The 17,460-nt window shown below is 41.6% G+C and overlaps 2 protein-coding genes across 4 annotated transcripts in view; one reads left to right on the top strand and one right to left on the bottom strand.

The window, feature by feature from the left end:
* Positions 1-6,446, top strand: part of glis1b (GLIS family zinc finger 1b) — a gene marked incomplete at both ends in the record, with an annotated part of 148,515 nt that extends 142,069 nt beyond the window's left edge. The window contains 3 exons of the mRNA XM_080730349.1: positions 3,377-3,471; positions 5,496-5,660; positions 6,310-6,446. Of these exons, the coding sequence (XP_080586475.1) occupies positions 3,377-3,471; positions 5,496-5,660; positions 6,310-6,446 (397 nt within the window). The remainder of the gene's footprint in view (positions 1-3,376; positions 3,472-5,495; positions 5,661-6,309) is intronic.
* A 1,955-nt stretch (positions 6,447-8,401) lies between these two features.
* On the bottom strand, positions 8,402-15,607 carry elovl8b (ELOVL fatty acid elongase 8b). 3 transcript variants are annotated; one of them, XM_080725916.1, is made up of 8 exons: positions 15,572-15,607; positions 15,122-15,185; positions 12,925-13,112; positions 12,489-12,569; positions 12,150-12,206; positions 11,938-12,052; positions 11,350-11,477; positions 8,402-8,798 (listed from the first exon to the last, which is right to left on the bottom strand). In XM_080725916.1, the coding sequence occupies exons 2-8, from the start codon at positions 15,177-15,179 to the stop codon at positions 8,637-8,639; spliced, it is 789 nt and encodes a 262-aa protein (XP_080582042.1). In that variant the 5' UTR covers positions 15,180-15,185; positions 15,572-15,607; the 3' UTR covers positions 8,402-8,636. The 3 variants fall into 3 exon arrangements, with proteins under 3 accessions (XP_080582042.1, XP_080582044.1, XP_080582043.1); XM_080725918.1 differs by lacking the exon at positions 15,122-15,185 and having other exon boundaries at positions 15,572-15,596; XM_080725917.1 differs by lacking the exon at positions 15,572-15,607 and having other exon boundaries at positions 15,122-15,227.
* Positions 15,608-17,460: the final 1,853 nt, after the last annotated feature.

The raw sequence follows: 17,460 nt of genomic DNA, 5'->3' as shown, positions 1-17,460 counted from the left end.
GATACCATATAGTTTAGTTTCATTGTTTGACAGCACGATCATCTGTGTATTTTGGGTTCATCTAAATGTGTTTCCAGATATTTAGAGATATTTAACCACTTGAACCGTCAATACTTAAAAACCTGACCTATCACTCTGTCTGTAGTCTGTTCTTTTTACCCTCTACACCAAATCTCTTTGCTGAAAATAGCCAATCTACATTCTCACAACGCCTCGCAGCAGATCTGCTATTTTTGGCTAAAGTTCTCAGAATATTGACGCTATAGGGTTCAAGTCAAGTGGTTAAAATAAAAAAGGAGAAAAAGGTTTCTATCACACAAAAGATTTGGGGGACCCCCTGTAGTAACTCTGAGGACCCCCTAGGGGTCCCGGACCCCCTGTTGAAGACCCCTGCTGTATGCTATATAGAAAATAATTTACTTAATTAACTTTTTTCCTTTTTGCATTATTATTATTATAGGCCTATTTTTTAATTTTTGTTATAGTCATTGTACAAGAAAAACTGAGAAATAAAAAAGGGCACTATTTAACCACACCTTGTATAATAGGCCCTATCAGCTATCACATGGTTGTACCTGTGAAAGATCTATGAAAAGACATTTGGCCACTCAAATAAAGTTCTATTAGGACCACCAGATGCAAATTCTTGTATTTTGTCCAAATCCTGTCTTCACCAACCACTCTGTGCAGTATGAAGGTACAGCCAACCACTGAGTGCTAGGTGGTAGGTCATACATGGGGCCAGGGGCGTCACAAGGGGTAGGAAAGTGGGACTGAGTTACTAGGGCCCAAGGTGGTGGAGGGGCCTTAATTATTTTATACTTTAGCTATTGAAAAATAGCAGATATACAAGCTCACAGCGCGGCACCGAGTGCCGCGCTGCGAGCTTGTAGATCTGCTATTTTTGAAAAGTCGTGAAAATGTGTGCAAATCTTTGAATATTATGTGTTTTTTAAGTGAACATTTGTAACTAAAGTTTTGCTTCGGGGGGGGGGGGTCCCTGGAACTCAATATTTTGAGATGGGGGTCCGTGGCCAAATACATACCATTTTGGGGGTCCTTCACATGAAAGGTTTTGAGCTCCACTGACATCGAAACATAGGTTTTTAAAAAAAAAACCTTAGAAGGATTTGAAATATTCAAAGATTTTCATGATTTTTCAAAAATGGCAGATCTACAAGCTCGCAGCGCGGCACTCGGTGCCGTGCTGTGAGCTTGTATATCTGCTATTTTTCAACAGTTAAAGCACAGGGGCCCCACAGTGAATCCTTGTACCCAGGGCCCAGAATTTGGTGCGACACCCCTGCATGGAGCTACGTACATACGCTCTCATTCGTGGACAGCTAAGTCATATAGCAGGCTCCGTCCAGCCAGGCCAGAAATGAGCAGTCATCTGAGGGCTCTGCTCCCTCCAGCAACACTCTGTCATCACATTCGTATAGCGCTTAGCGCAAACCATATGCTTCCACAAGCACAGCAGCACATAGTTACACAGCAGCAGTTTATGTGTTGGCATTCCTGATATGTAGTCATAAGAGAGTACTAAGTAGCTGTTGAATATCTGGGGAGGTGATTGCCTGGCTGGCTTGCTTTTTTAAAGACAGATCTGTTGGCTATATCTGTAGGGGATTCTGGACCGAGTTGCTGTTTCGTTAAGTTAATGTGAAGTACACAAGGCCTGAAAGAAACGTGACATGTTCATTTTCTTGTTTACTTTCACTGGGGGAATTCAGGTGTTTGGTAACATATCTTGTCAGATATATTATGGGTTCTTGCTGTTTAGTAACATTTTGTATACGTGAAAATGTTGAGCGAACTTTAATACGATTATTGTTGAATGCCTCGTATAATGTGCAGTGTGATTCAGCCAAGGGTTTGCGATTCCCTTGATGTTCATGCTTGTCTCTGAGTGAATAGTATCGTTGTTATTCTCAGATATCAGTTTTATTCGTCGATGGATGACATCCAGATTGTAAAACGCTGGAGTCGATATAATTATTCCTATCCAAGGATTTGTAATGTTATAGACAACCTGCTCTCATATCCTTCAGTACAGAGCAAAACGCACTGCTTGCTACTCAGTTCATTTAGCCTAGTTGATTTCTGAAAGTAACCCAGCATTGGCCCATGATTCTAAATGTTGAAATTACCATCTGTTAGTTATAACCTTTGTTTTAAAAAGCAAATTAGCTGACATGCTTTTTTTCCCCTCATCTCTCTGAAATGCGATTCACTCGACACAAAGTGTAACTCTTTGATGATTGGATGCAAAAAGAAGGCGATGCAACAGGCTCTATTTAACTGAGAAGCTGACACAATAGATCATTCTTGGAGATATACTGCGTGCCGCAGCATCTGTAAAGATGAATTTTGTCACAGCTGGGTCCAATAGCGCAGACAAAGCCCTCATTTATGTAATCAAGATCCGAAAACACGCTACGAGGAATCCTCGAGTTGTTGTTGTTCTCTGGGCCATCGGAGTCCAGTAAACTCACAAACATGTCATGCTAATATCGCTTCTTTAATAGTCATCAATGTAAACACGATGTGCTTTCGTCTCCTCGGGCCACAAGGCAATGGAATTTCTCAAATAGAGTGTGGGGGGTGGTTTCACTCGCCTGCATGCACTGGTGTTTGTTGACGTAGGATCATAATATGTGGTAGGAAGATGATTATGTGTGGGGAGCTGAAGTTTCCACAGTGCATACAAGACACCGCTGGCCTGCATGTTCTGTGTAAGAAGAACACCGACTGCAAATCCGCCGGGTTTGCCAGATCGTGTGGTTAGTGGATCCACTTTGATTGAGATGTCCCTGACTTAACATAAAGAGATTGATACCAATGTGTGAATGTGCCTTAAACTCTACACTCGCAGACCCGTCTCTAAACGCTTCGCTCAACTAGAGACTGGTGAGAATTAAACTGCTTGTGTTGCTAAAACTGTGTGAAAACAATTAGTGTTTAGGAACAAAATGCATTGCTGAACCAATGCAAAGACATAGTATCTTCCGAAAACCGAACTCTTGTTTGGTGAGTTACGACCGATTTCCAAACTCTAATTCGGTGTAGGCCTAATGCTTTTCAGAATTCCCGAGTGACGTAATTTTGTAGTCAGACCTTTCCGTCAAAACGTTCGGTTTCGGACAAAGTATGAGGCCTTTGATGGTGTTCTATATTTCTTTAGTTTTTTGCTGTTGTTTTAGCAACTACATTGAATTCAGATGTCACCAGATACTGTATATCGTACACGAGACTACTTAAATACGTGCTTCAGCTTATTCCTTCTTCCCACTTTTGTTTCGTTATCGATCACAGATGAATGAATGTTTTATCTTTCTTAGCAAATGTTCCTCATCTCATTTGTCTCGTCCTCCAGGGTGACTGGGACCCCTCCTCCTCCTCTTCTGGAGAAGCATGTCCATCCTCAACACAAACCCTACTCTCACTACCACCATCAGACTGCCAATGAAGGTAACATTTTACATATTTTTTTTGTTTGTTTGTTTTACAGGAAAACCATGCACTCTCCAAAGATCTTCTTGTGGTAAAAAAAATAAAGGAAAATGATTCCCATACTTTTTATAGACTCTGCTTTGTTTATTAATGTTCCAGTCCTCCAACCGATGACAGTAAGTCGACCGAAACATTGACAAACAAGGTAGACTAGAGGTGTGCATAGTTGAGTTTGTTTCCATATCCTCTGGTGGATAGATTTCTAGACAGCTTGACATACATATTGCTTGAATGGACAGACTCATTTGATACTTGCGCTTCACGTGAATCAGCTAATAAAATAAATAATCAAAAAGACAGGAAAAACTAAACACAGTCCAAAATCATGTTTCTTATATCCCTGACTTCATTAAAAGGGGATTTGGGTGCACAGAAGGTGAAGTGCCCCTTTAAGCTCATCCAGAGGGACTTGAGGAGCTGTACTGATATTATTCCACAAATCCTACAATAATCATGTAAAAGGAAAGGCTTCAGGGAGGAAATTGTCAAAAGTGTTAAGCCTTAAGAGTTGAGCAACAACCCTAACTGGAAGTGATGGATGCAATACAGTTGATTCAGGGCTGACAGCGTTATAGAAACCATCCCATACCCAATGGTCGCACGTTCAATTCCTGAAACTACCAAGATTCATCCAATTGATATCTTCAAATGTAATTATATACTTGCAATATATATGTCATAAATGTAGATTACTTCTCATGTGACACTCGGATGAAAAACCTGCCTGTCTACCTTATGAATGGCAAGAATATTTTGAAGTGCTTGGTGTTTTCCATAAAACAAATGTGTCATTGACACGCATAAAGCACAAGTCCATGAACAACCCCCAAGTGTCATTCTTCAAACCATCACTGGACCACCAGGCCCACATCAGAGGACGCAAGGAGAGGAAGTTGTCTCTCGGAACGTCGACGTTGCCCTGTGGCTCTGTCAGAGCGTTTTTAGCACAGAGGGAGAGATTACAGACAGCGCACGGAGACAGAGTGGGGAAAAACCGCACGCCGGAAGCCTTTTCCCTGCTCTGAATTAGGCCAACAAAACGCTGGCTCATGTAGTCAGCTGTCTCTCAGTGCCCTAACATGGCAGGCTCGGCTGTCACTCTCCAGCCGTTTCCTAATGCCTTAAACACTGTTTTCCCTGTTAAAGATCTACGCATGGACGTCTCTCAAACCACGCTGTGGTCGGGGAGTTGCGTAAAAGCGCTGCAGAAAGGGCTGCTTTCACATTATCGTGACTCCTGCGGTCGTCCCCGAGTACAAACGGAGGGGGGGGGGGGCAAATGTTACAAACTGCGGGACTGGCAGCATTCAGCTCAAGCACAAATATAGCATTGTCAGAACGTTCAAACCCGCACAAAACCCTCAAAACCGGACGCGAAGGCCGCTGGCCTTGGAAACATAATCGGCCATAAGATCTCTGGTCCACAGTAAACTCTCAAAAACTATGTGTTTTTGAGTTACCAGTGAGATTGGGACCAGAGCGCTCGTTTTGTAGTTCATCTTATGGGCAGTCCCCGGAAGGAGGCACCACTTGCTCCGCAGTCCCCGGAAGGAGGCACCACTTGCTCCGCCTCACGCCCAAAAACGGGCGTTTCTGGTCTCAATCTCACTGAATCTCAAAAACACTGTGACATATCGTCGTTGTCGGGTGGAAACCTCGTATCTCCAAGTTTCAAATGTGTACGTTTTTTCGCAAAGTAAAGCCCTGCTTCATCATACAATGCCGTCGCACAAAAGTAGTGAAAACAGCAGATCTACAAGCACACAACGCCTCGCGGTGCGAGGCGTTGTGTGCTTGTAGATCGGCTGTTTTCACTAGTTTAAATCATTTTTAAAATGAAAAATGCAAAACGAATGGCTTTGGACATACAAGGTTTTCACCCGACAACGACGATATATATCTCAGGATTTTACAGTGTGGCACTCTGTCAAGTTTGATCTTTTACTTATGTTCTCCCCCCTCGTGTCTTGTCTTCTCTTCAGACTACCAGGGCAGTTTTCAGAGCTGCTTCCATTTCGGAGACTCGTCCTCCTACAGAATGGAGCAGACGGTCAGTGGCGTCCACATCCCAGCGGATGCCCACGCCTACACGTCCCATCAGCACAACGGCTTCCACATGTCCACTAGCAACGGTGGCTCCGCTTCTGGTGTGACATACACTTCCACCTTTATTATTTATTAGCATTATTGATACTGTAGGAGTCACACCACTTGAGTTCAATAATATATATATATATTTTTTTGTCACATTCCTAAGACAAAAATGGGGACCCAAATGCATTTGGGTGTCCATCCGGAATCAGTGGTGGTAAAATTACTTTAATCAGTTTTTTTTTTAAACTTAGGAACGCAACAAATACAAAAAATATATTATTGAACTCAAGTCTCCATGGTGTGAGTAATAAATAGAAGAAAAAAAAATTTGGGGGTCAACTTTTAATCTTTAATCTACGGTCTCTTCTGCTACTGGGAATATTATATACAGTATTATAGAAGACAAATTGTGGTGATGAATTGAAAAAATATGACAGTAAGAGGACCAGAAAAAAATCAAGTGATAAAGGATGGAGTAAGGAAGGAATAGGGGTAAATAATACCAAGGTATTATTCCAAGTCTGTAAATATGAAAAGAAATGTGGTTTATTCTTCAATTCTTGCGATGTATAGCCTACAGTACAAGAGAAATTCATTATATTGTCCAGCAACACTTTATGTTACATATTTTTAGACATTTTTGTTGCATAAAATCGCTTTGGATCAAATCTCCTGACGCTACTGCTTTTGGGTCTTCTTCAGGCTTCAGCTTGACCCAGGACCTCCAGGGGGGAGCAGGGTGCCAGTTCTCCTCCAGCCCAGAGGAGAGCATATTCTTCCAGGTGGGCAGCTTCGAGCGCAGCCTGAGTCACATCTCGTCCGTCTACACCGAGACATGAGAGCGGAGCCGGAGCGGGGCTCACACCCCCTCTGGGCCTAGTCTCGCGTAGCCAGACAACTATTCCACAATCTCCAAATGCTATAGAGAGTTTGGAACTACAGCTCCTGAAAGCTGAGTAACGGAAGTAGTCACTGCTGCACGGAACTGTAGTCAGGGAATATTATCAGAATACCTGTCAAAGCTGGGAGTAAATTCCTTACCAAACTATTTCTTCACCAATGTGTTCGTAAAGGTGTCTAGTAACATATCTAACAAAAATTGAAATTCAACATTCAACCTAGGAGAATCTTTGACAGCCAGGGTAATTCTGGGTCTCATTCACTTACTATACACTATAAGGGAAAAAGGTACTCCCAGAAAACATGCTTTAAGTAGCATGTGAGGGGTCTAACTAGGTGTTTTTAATTATTATGAATCCATCACAAGCATTTGTTTTGCACGAAAAACATTGATTGGGCTAAAGACAGCCCCAAAAACAATGGTTTAGTGATGAGTCATCACTTTTCACAGTTGTATGGGGTAAATGTTTTGGGGTCCAAATTGTTTGGTAAGGAATTTATTCCCAGGTTTTATTAATATCCCCTGACTTTGTAGTCCCATTGGAAACATAACAGAAGCACACTAGCACAGTCATTCATTCAAGAGGCATATTCATGTTGTGCGTGTATATTAAGAAAACATTTGAAAACAGCATGGAAGTAACACCAAAGACAAAATAACGCCCCAAAAAATATTGAAAGAAGACATAACGCTTCCAGTAGGACTTGTTACCGCTACTGCACCAAGGAAGCGGGTGCGTCACATCCGCGTTGTCGTATACTCATGATTAGAACCTCCGTCCCCCAGACTGTATGACGGGAGCATTTGCAAATTGTGGGAGTCATCAGTCTGGCCATGCAAGACTACTCTGGGCCGGACTCCATGCTTTGTTGTGCAAGCTCCCATGGGATGCATCTCGATACTATTTGAGTCACTTACCTCTCCAAAGAGTTCTCCTTTCCTGTGTTGATATCGATCTGTACTTGATGTTGATCAGGAAACAATGCAAGTCAAAGCAATTATGTGGGGGGGGCCCAGTCTTATTTAAATTTGTAGGATAGTAACAGTCAGTATGTTTACATGCACACTAATAATTGGATTATTGCACCTTAACCGGGTTATCCTTGTCAGGTTATGGTCAAAATCTGCCAAACAAAATACAACCCGATTAACAGACCAACATTTCTTGTTAGCCTTTGGATTTACTGTAGTCTGAATTCTCTACATTTCAATTTCTAAATCAAAAAGGTCACGAAGCAAACAACATTTAACTTTTAACAATTAATTTAACAATACGAATGAGTGTTATCGGGTTACTGTGAACCATGTAAACCCTTTAATCCAACCTTAATATGCTTATTACAGTAATCAGGTTATAGTGTGCATATAAATGTACACAATGAAAGGAATCAATGGAGTTATGAATGATCTTTGAGATTATGAATGACCCACTTTGGTAATTCAAAGATCCTCTTTTCATGTAGCACGGTCAATCACTCTCAAAGAAGCTAAACAAACTCATTTAAAATAAGATGTCCTTCCTTTCATCGCTCCCTCCTGTCTCTCTCATCTACATTATTCACTCTGTTTTAGACTGAAGTGTAGAAAAGATATATCATTTTGCTGTGTTGTTTTATCAATGAAAAAAATGTGTTTGCATTACTAAATGATGATGTTAGTTTTTTTTTTCTATAAATATTTCTAGAGGAGGCTCGTGACTGATGCAGTTGTATGGAGGCAAACCCTATCCATGTTATCATGTGTATAAAATGTACAGTTTGTTTAATGCAATCATTTGAATGTTTGTCACTTCCCAGTTAAATAATTAAATAACTGAACTATTTATTGTGAAGTGCCTTTTTTAATTTCATTACGTGGTCCCTCTTTAATACCACTTACTCAACGACATTTCAAATTATCCACATTTATTGATGGCTTATAGTTTTACAGTATTCAATTAAATAATTTATGTAAATTTACAGTTAAGTAGTTAACAGTCATAGAGCACCCCAACCACAAGGTTAGTGGGCGTACACTGTCCTCTAGTGGACATGACGAAGTAATACAGATATAGAACTTGTTGCACAAAATAATTAAGTAAATAAAATTCAACAACAACTTTGATCATACACATTTGGTGTAATCGTCCTTATGCCTGTTTGCTCTTCCTGTAGCTTTGGTAGTAGAAGTTGCTGAACAGGACAAGCATAGTGACGAGGTAAAAAAAAACCCAAACACACATGGCTTTTGAGAAGTCACACTCTGCATAAAGGTTGTAGCCAGTGTGTACAGCCAGCAGCACAAACTGCACCTGAAAAGACAAGTTAAGTATGTGAGTTAATGTAATGTTCTCATTAGTAACATTATTTTGTTCAATAATCGGGTCATTTACTTTGTCCATACATCCATCTTCAACAGCTTATCCAATTTGCAATTTAGGCATTTGGCAGATGCTCTTAATCCAGAGCGAATTACAATACGCATTCAATACAATAAGCAAGGTAATACATCCAACATCAATACATCAAATGCATCGAAATATCAATCTAGAAAAGAAAATAACGACCAAGCACCTATTCAGTAAAAAACGTTATATAAAACCTGAGAATGCTATCTCGCTTTCATGTATGGTCATTGAGGGTAGACCAGTGCTACGGTAAGTGCTATGGGCTTAGGTGGGAGTCTAAAGAGGTGAGTCTTCAGGCCATGGCGGAAGCGAGTCTTCAGGCCATGGCGGAAGCGAGGGAGTGAGCCTGTCGTTCTAAGTGCGGCAGGGAGTTTAGTCCCAGGGGCCAGGAGGGTGAACTGTCTAGGACGAGTGGATTTTTGTCCTGGGGTTTTTAGCGAGGGTTCCGTCAGCATCCCGGTGTTATCCGTAGTTGCGCTGGCAGTAGCAGTTCCTGCAGGGGACCCCAGACTGCCCTTTCCCTGGCCATGTTAGCCTGGGCAGGGCCATGCAGAGAGCACTGAGTGGTGCTCAAACCTCACAAACGGGCACTTCTGCGATTTTTTGGGTCGTCTTTGTGTGACATGTAGTACACTTATGGGAAGGGAACTTGGCATGCTTTCTGGCCGACTCAAATAAAGAAGTTTGCAGCTGCAAGGTTAACGAGGTGGGAGGCATCTCTGCATCAGGTGAAACTAAAACTGACTGATGGCAAATGTTCGTCTTGATATGGGCCACGGATGTCGGGCAGGCCATTAAAAAAAGGGAAGAAAAAAAAAAAAGGAAAAAGGGCACCCAAAGCCTGGAGGCATCCTTACTAGATGCCCTAAAACTACTTAGCTCCTTTCTACGCAAAGGAGCAGTGGCTCTACACCCTGTCCATCATGGATGACCGCGTTGTTATCTTCTCACAAAGCGAGATGCCAGCCACCCGCCTGAGAAAACCCATTTCAGCTACTTTTACCCGTGATCTGGATCCACATTTCATGCCCATAAGAGAGAGTAGGAACAAAGATTGACCAGAACAAAGATCAAGTGCGTCGTCTTCTGTCTCACTCGGCTCCAAACCGATCCAGTGAGTGCTGAAGGTCACAGCCCGACTATGTCATCAGAACCACATCATCCACAAAGCACAGTGATGCAATCCTCACATCAAACTGTAAAATCTCCCCTCCACAACTGCGCCAGGTGACCTCAGATAAATTCACAACATAACATAGTACACTCTTTCCCAAATAGTGGGTTGCGACCCATTTATGAGTCACGAGTCTCAGAGTAAAACTAGACTAGAGTAAAAATCCCATTTTCTTTCAAAAGATGGAAAATATTTTGAAATGTAATTTTATTTTTTAGAAATAAAAGAATGAATGTAGAATTATATACATTTTCAAACAAATACATCAAAGAAATTCCATAAATAAAATATAATAAAGAAGTTGTGAAAATAGCTGATCTATAAGCTCTCAACGTGGCGCGAAGTGACGCGCTGTGAGCTTGTAGATCTGCTATTTTCACTAGTTTGGGTCCCGGCGAATGTCTAATTTCTCTTTTGGGTCACGGGCTAAAACGTTTGGGAACCACTGACATACATAGTACATACACATTTACCTTTACTCAGTGTTTGGATAATAGGAAATGTGTCAGGTCGAGGATATACACAAGACAGCATCTTCACTGCTCTTGTGATTCCCTTCCTGTCCAGTAGATGTCACCCATGTGTCTATTTCAGTGTCCTCACCTGTTTTATGTACTTCTCTTATTGAGAAGTAAAGCCCAGGTTGTCAGAGACTTCCGCATATTGCCTGTTCTGCTATCATTTTCAGTATAGTATTTCAATGTCTAATCTGATTTTAGCCTTCCATCTATATGGGTTATCGGTTATTAGAAAGCTTTTTAATTAATCGTTGCATGCAAAAAATTGTGTTTATTGTCATGAGATCCTCACCAGCCGGGGTGGCTTTGCTTTGCTTAAAAGACGTTTAAATAAATACTTTGTGAAATGTCTATGGATGAAATGCATGGGGGAAAACGCTTCCAACACCGGAGTGAGGGCGGGCGGGGCTTAAACTGCGATGCTCTATAGAAACTGAAAAGTTACAATGTTATAATGGAAGCCACAGTTCTCGCGATAATAAAAATGTAAATATTTAAAAAAATATCTTCCTAACGATGAAGTCACTGGTAGACAGGTTTTTGAACTGCTCACAGCCCTCCTAAGAGACACAGATCGAGTAGAAACCAATTGTGCAATTTTATTGTGAACATTAGAGTACCAATTATATGAAGATAGGTTGAAGTTGTCCTTTAAGTTGTCCTTTAAGCAATCTATTATTTAGGGGATGAGGTGCATTGACGATGGCATCAATATTGCCAATACTGCCACTGACCCAAGACCAACATTTCAAGAGCCACTCACCAGCTGAAGTGATGTAAGGTAGCGCTTCCACCAGAGGTATTTCTGCATGTGAGGCCCCAACGCCGCCAGCCCATAGTAAGAATACATTATAATGTGGACGAACGAGTTCAGTAAGCCGATGAAGAATGCTGTAGGATGAGACAGGAGTGCAAGAATATATGGTTAATATAGCCAAATATAGGTTCTGTTGAATTACAACTTTTAAACTGAATAACAGCAGCAACACTGATTTAGAACTAGAGTGAAAAATGCATTTCATATCATGTTAGTCGCCAGTGCATGGCTTACACCAGTGGTTCCCAAGCATTTCAGGCCGAGACCCAAAAGAGAGATAGACATTTGCCCGGGACCCAAACTAGTGAAAACAGCAGATCTACAAGCTCCCAACACGTCACTTCGCACAGCATTGTGAGCTTGTATGTCGGCTATTTTCACAACTTCTTAAACATTTATTTTCTTTATGGTATTTTAGATTTTTCGTTATTTATTAATGAAATTACTTTTTGGGGAATGTTTTTTTGAAAATGTTTTGAAATAAATAATGTAGGAAACTAATTAAGACCCAGTGTTTGGGAACCAGTGACTTACACTGTCCTCCCGCCAGATACTTGATCCCTGCCCACCAGTTGAAGATCATGGTGCCATGGTGATAGACATGGAGAAAGCTTAGTTGATTGTTCTTCTTCCTCAGTATGAAGAACATCTGTCCATGTGGAGGTGATGGGATCGACTTTAGAAAATACATGCACTTATATTGATCATTCTTTAATGGTATTCAGGGTGTTTTCATATGCATTTACCGTGTCACTGAGTTCTAGGACTTTGGAGAAGAAAAACCACCAGCACGCGTTGGCCATCTGTAGGGGAATGGGTTGAGGAGGAGAGATTTAATGGCAACTTGTTGATCGGGATGTGACTTTTACGTTGCTGTCTGCTGTATATTTGAAGAGCTATTGTGTGGTGCCGTTTTCAACATGTCCTTCACTGCCAAACTAGTTTTACTCAAAATCCCTCTAAACCCGTTCTCTTTGCGCTACATACTGTACAGCCAACCGGTTTGAAGAAATTGCAGGAATTGCAAGAATCTTTGCTTTTATGAAACAGCTTTAGACCGAAACTCATGCAGGACACTGTCTTACCCTCAGCGCCAGGGGATTGGTGCTGTAGTCAACAGGCTGACAGCGGAGGCTGTAGTTTGACAGCCAGGAAGTCACTAGGAACTGGAAATATTCAAACAGTGACTCAATGAAATGCCATTACACAGGGGTAAAAATGTATATATATAATACAGTATACATAACGTTACTAGACTATTATGTGTACAAATATACTGTTACTGTGTGTATACAAATAACGCAACACTAACTCAACTGACTGAAATGCAATTCTCACTGGAATGATACATCATCGCAAGATTGTAGCCATTGAAAAAGACACTTTAAATAGATGGAATCATTGTCATCATCACTTGAGTCTTTCCCGCCTTTTATTAACCACACACTGATAGATAACAGACCAGAGAGTTACACGCGGGAAGCACAGCGCATGTGCGCACTGCTCACGCCACACACATACCTCATGGAACATGTAGGCGGACAGACAGACCATGGAGAAGTTGTAAACTATGAGAACAACTTTGAGGTCGACGGGCTCTCTGTGCTTCATCAGACGAGGGCCAGCCCAGGTCATTAAGAGGTAGCAGAGGAAAATGACCATGATTGGCACTGGAGAGTACACAAGCAGCCATGGATCTGTCCTCTTGTCTGAAACAGAATAGTAATAAAAAATATATAGCAACTATAAAATATATATAGTTATAGTGCTCAATCAATGTGAATGGACCTTTAGGCTGCTCAACAGTGTTACTTGAAGGCTGCTCAACAGCGCCAATTGAAGGTAGCCTAGGTCAGTGGTTCTCAACCTGTGGGTCGGGACCCCCAGAACGGGGATCCCCAAATTACTTTGGAGGGTCCCCAGATGATTAACTTAACGTGCAACATTGTTTTCTCACACAACAGTAAACAAACCAACAAAAGGTTTAAGTGTACAAAGGGTATCTGCACATTTCTAAAGTGACAATTTAAGGACTTTTTAATATCTCTAAAAAGACAAATTAAGGCAGAAATTGTGAAAATAGACAATCTACATGCTCACAATCTGCTATTTTCACAATAGAACCGTATTATACAAAATGTAATACCTCAACTCTTAGTGCTCGTCAGGGTGGGAGGTCCCAAGTTAAAATATGATTATTTAGTGGTCGCGGCCTGAAAAGGTTGAGAACCACTGGCCTAGGTCACCCGGCCAGCAGTATTGCAGGCCATGCTGAAAACAGACATAGGGTATATAGGGACGCACATACCCACACTCGATCAAGCATTGGAGCACTGAGGCACCGCTCAATAAAAGTCTATTTGTATTGCACACTTCATACACTTTACATGAGGCATGACATGGCAGTTACAAAAATAAAGGCATAATAAAATAGAGTGGAATAATAAGCTGAGGATACAGGCGCAATTGTTTTTGTTTTGTTATTATAATAATAAAAGACAGTTGAGAACATCCAAGTATTTAGCCTGGATTTAAAAGTAGTCAAGAGTTGGCAGAAGTGTCCGATCCCCTGTTCCAACTACAGTATGTGTGCAGAATAACTAAACGCTACCTCACCATGTTTTGGTGGACCCTTGAGGGTTCATGAATATAAAAGTCAGAGATGTACAATCAACAACTACATGGCAAAATCACGAGTGTTAACTGAATGAAAGTACAGAGTTAAAATAATAGGCCACTCAGTGTAGTGTACTGGACGTTGCAGACAGTGTATCATATCTAGAATCCTAATGATCAAGTATTTCCATTAGTGGATATCTGCTGCCAACCTGATCTCTGGGAAAATCATATAGCCAACATCCGCTGATAGAATTGTCTGTTACTTTGCACACAACCCTAACCCACACATTGTGATATTGTCTCTTGTTTTTTAGCATGCTTATGTATAGGCCTATTTAATATATATATTCATTTGTTCTTCTCTATTCGTTTGACTGTCTTGTAACTGCAAAATGTTGGGAGTTTGCATGTACAATAATTTCCCCCACTTGTGATTTGTAAATAAGCTGTAAGTTATGAAAACAGTATGAAAAGCTTGTAAGAAGTAGTGAGAATCTGCAAGAGCCTGTCGCCTTATCATTTTCTAGCCTTATCCTTGAAACTGGGTCATTATGGCTTGTAGAGATTTGGCTACTGTAGAACCATAAAGCCCAATTTGTTTTCGAAATGGCACAAATGGGCAATCACTGATGCAATCAGAGAACCCATACGGTTACACTAATAATTAATGGAACCTTATATGGGCTGCAGGGCTGGCCTGGAGTGCGTGCGTCAGGTCTTGCGTTCTGTTGATTTGGTTGCAGGAAGAAGAAACAGTATACCGTACAGAGTACAGCTAACGGACAAATGTCGCCTAGCTACGTTCAATGTGGGGTGATGTGGTGGGACTACTAGATAATAGAACAAACAAAGCGCCATGGTTGTGGTGGGTCTACTGTGACAGTGTGTGACTGTCTGACTGGCCACAAAGCTGTCGTTGTGCTGATAAGAACGTCTGAATGAATCTCCTCTCTGGATGCATTGCAGACTGCAGTTAGATGTCAAGGCTGCAGCTTCCCTTTTCAAACGCCATATTTAGAACCAGAAATGAGGATATTGCAAAGGCAAAAGTTTCCCATTCAAAACAATAGGCTGAACTTGAACTTGGTTTGACACATACCTCCATGATCCAGTATCCAGCGGTGCAGCGAGTGCACGCTTTGCCATGCTGAGGTCATTTCACACTGTGATAAAGGTATGGAAGACGAATCAAGAGAAATACCGTACGATGTTCATTCACTAAACTATCACAAAAGCTGCTTGTTTCACTGATACGCCATCCGATGGGAAACTACCGGCTATAAGCATAGAGTTATAATAAGTTTGTAGTAAAAGACAAAGTGCGCCCGATACCGATGAACAGTGAATGAACCCCGCAACTGACTCTTTGAACTTTAATTCCTCCTTCTTTGAACTGGCTACAAAAACAAAAGTAATATCCTGTTGAAAACGGATTGTAGCCGCCTACACTTCTGATTTTCTCCGTTTTTGTTTTAAACGTCATAAAGTAGCCTAGAATAGACAGTAGAGTTAGAGTAAAGCAAGCTCACGCTTTGCTTTATTTACTTACGCCGTCAAACCGCAGTCATTCATACATTCAGCGGCGTTTATTTCCTTGAAGTGAGCTGAGCCACACCCCACACCAGAGTAGGATTCTAGATTACTTGTGATTGGACGCCGGTATACAGCACAGGGCTGTCAGCAGTAGCGCCAGGGCTCAGTAACTAAATACATTTATTTAAGTAGGTCTACTGTACTTAAGTACAATTTTGAGGTACTTTTACTTTACTGAAGTATTTCCTATTTTCAGTACTTTTACTTCTACTCCACAAGAAATAGGCTATACTCTTACTCTACCAATTATTTGAAAACTAGTTACTTTTTTTGTCATCAACTTTTTTATTTTATTCAAAGCATGAACGTCTACATGTAGAAGAGTTATACAAATATATTGTGAATAAAATAAGAAAACAAATAAAACTAGAAGCAGTGCTCTTCCGAGCACAGGTCTCCACCAGGCCACACAAATCGGCCTGTTATAGCGCCACCATGAGGCTGATTTAAAAAATGTGGGGCAGAGGTTCTGAATTAGCATCCAGGGAGTGTGTGTGCTCAGTTTGGCAGCGATCGGGCCAACGGCGTAGCCTGGCTCCAGCCAATAGACCCGCCCACTCTCTGAGTGAACTGCATCTCTTGGTCTGGATGTGTCATATGACGTGGCTCTTGCTAACGAAAACCTCTCAAACCGAGCGAAACCGACCAATGAATTCAAAGCAAGAGAGAGGGGGGGTGGGGTGAAAATCAACAGAAACATTGGAGGGAGGGGTGGCTGCGTGGCTCACCAGAGTTCTTAATTGCTCCCTTTGAACTTCAAAAGGGCAGTCATTGATTGAGCCATACAAGTGTCGAATAGCTCGTTAGTGATTCTCTCTAATCAGTGAAACATCAAAGACAGTGACCTGTTGGGTGCATGTCATTGAGGGGAGGGGGAGGAGGGATTGTTTTGTGTGCAAAAGTCAAACACAACCCCTCCCACCAGATCGCTTGTGATTGGGAATTTCAAATTTGAAATCCCCTCCCCTTTTCAATCAAATAGTATGCAGACAGGCTCAGACTCTTAAGCTCCAGCGTAGAGTCTTGAAATCAGGCTACCAACGGCGCCGGAGATTAGCTGGTAACAAGCAGGCCACACAAATCGGCCTGTTATAGCGCCACCATGAGGCTGATTTGAAAAATGTGGGGCAGAGGTTCTAGATTGGCATCCAGGGAGTGTGTGTGCTCAGTTTGGCAGCGATCGGGCCAACGGTGACTGAGATTAGCTGTTCACAAACTGCGAGGACGCACGCACGGACGGACGGACGGAGGGGAAAACATACTCTCCCTCAGCCTTCGGCTGGTGGAGACAATCACAAGATGAAAATAGTTACTTTATAGGTTGAGATGTATCTGTCTGTTAACATGCATTAACAGACATGTTTCTTTTTTACATTAGCTATAAAACCAATTTCTAGTAGACATACAGGTATAGTCTACATTGTTACCTTCAGTGTAGGTCTACTCATTTACACCATGCAGGTGCTTAAGTGCCCGCCTTTTACATCAAAAGTGCCCAAAAAGGTTTTAAGAAATACATATGTAGACCTATATCAGTCATGCTTATCAAGGATAACATTTGACAAATAATTTTAATTTCACTATCATAATTATTTATCATTACATAATCAACACCTTCCCCCTGTACAAACCACCTTAGGAGGCTCGTCTTTTCCAAGTGGGAGCAGAGACAAGGGCGTGGCTACGCAATACTGAGTTGGACATTTCATCACTTTTCACCTGATGCAGAAGTGTCGAGTGCCCTCCCAGCTCGTAAACCTTGCAGCTGCAAACCTTTTTTACGTAAGACAGGCACTCATCAAGCATGGTATAAGTTTACAGACAAAATAAAGCCTTTTATTTAGG

Source organism: Nannobrachium achirus (genome assembly GCF_963921795.1).
Source record: "Nannobrachium achirus genome assembly, chromosome: 1".
Classification (NCBI taxonomy): domain Eukaryota; kingdom Metazoa; phylum Chordata; class Actinopteri; order Myctophiformes; family Myctophidae; genus Nannobrachium; species Nannobrachium achirus.
The sequence above is the reverse complement of the archived record's forward strand: the minus strand, read 5'-3'. Positions and strand labels throughout refer to the sequence as shown.

Excerpts from the sequence above, each read along its gene's own strand:
- elovl8b (XM_080725916.1), bottom strand. The coding sequence starts at position 15,179 with ATGACCTCAGCATGGCAAAGCGTGCACTCGCTGCACCGCTGGATACTG. Across the intron at positions 11,478-11,937 it reads GTATCTGGCGGGAGGACAGT|CATTCTTCATCGGCTTACTG; the intron begins GTAAGTCACTGG and ends CTCATCCTACAG. Across the intron at positions 8,799-11,349 it reads ACCTTACATCACTTCAGCTG|GTGCAGTTTGTGCTGCTGGC; the intron begins GTGAGTGGCTCT and ends TTGTCTTTTCAG.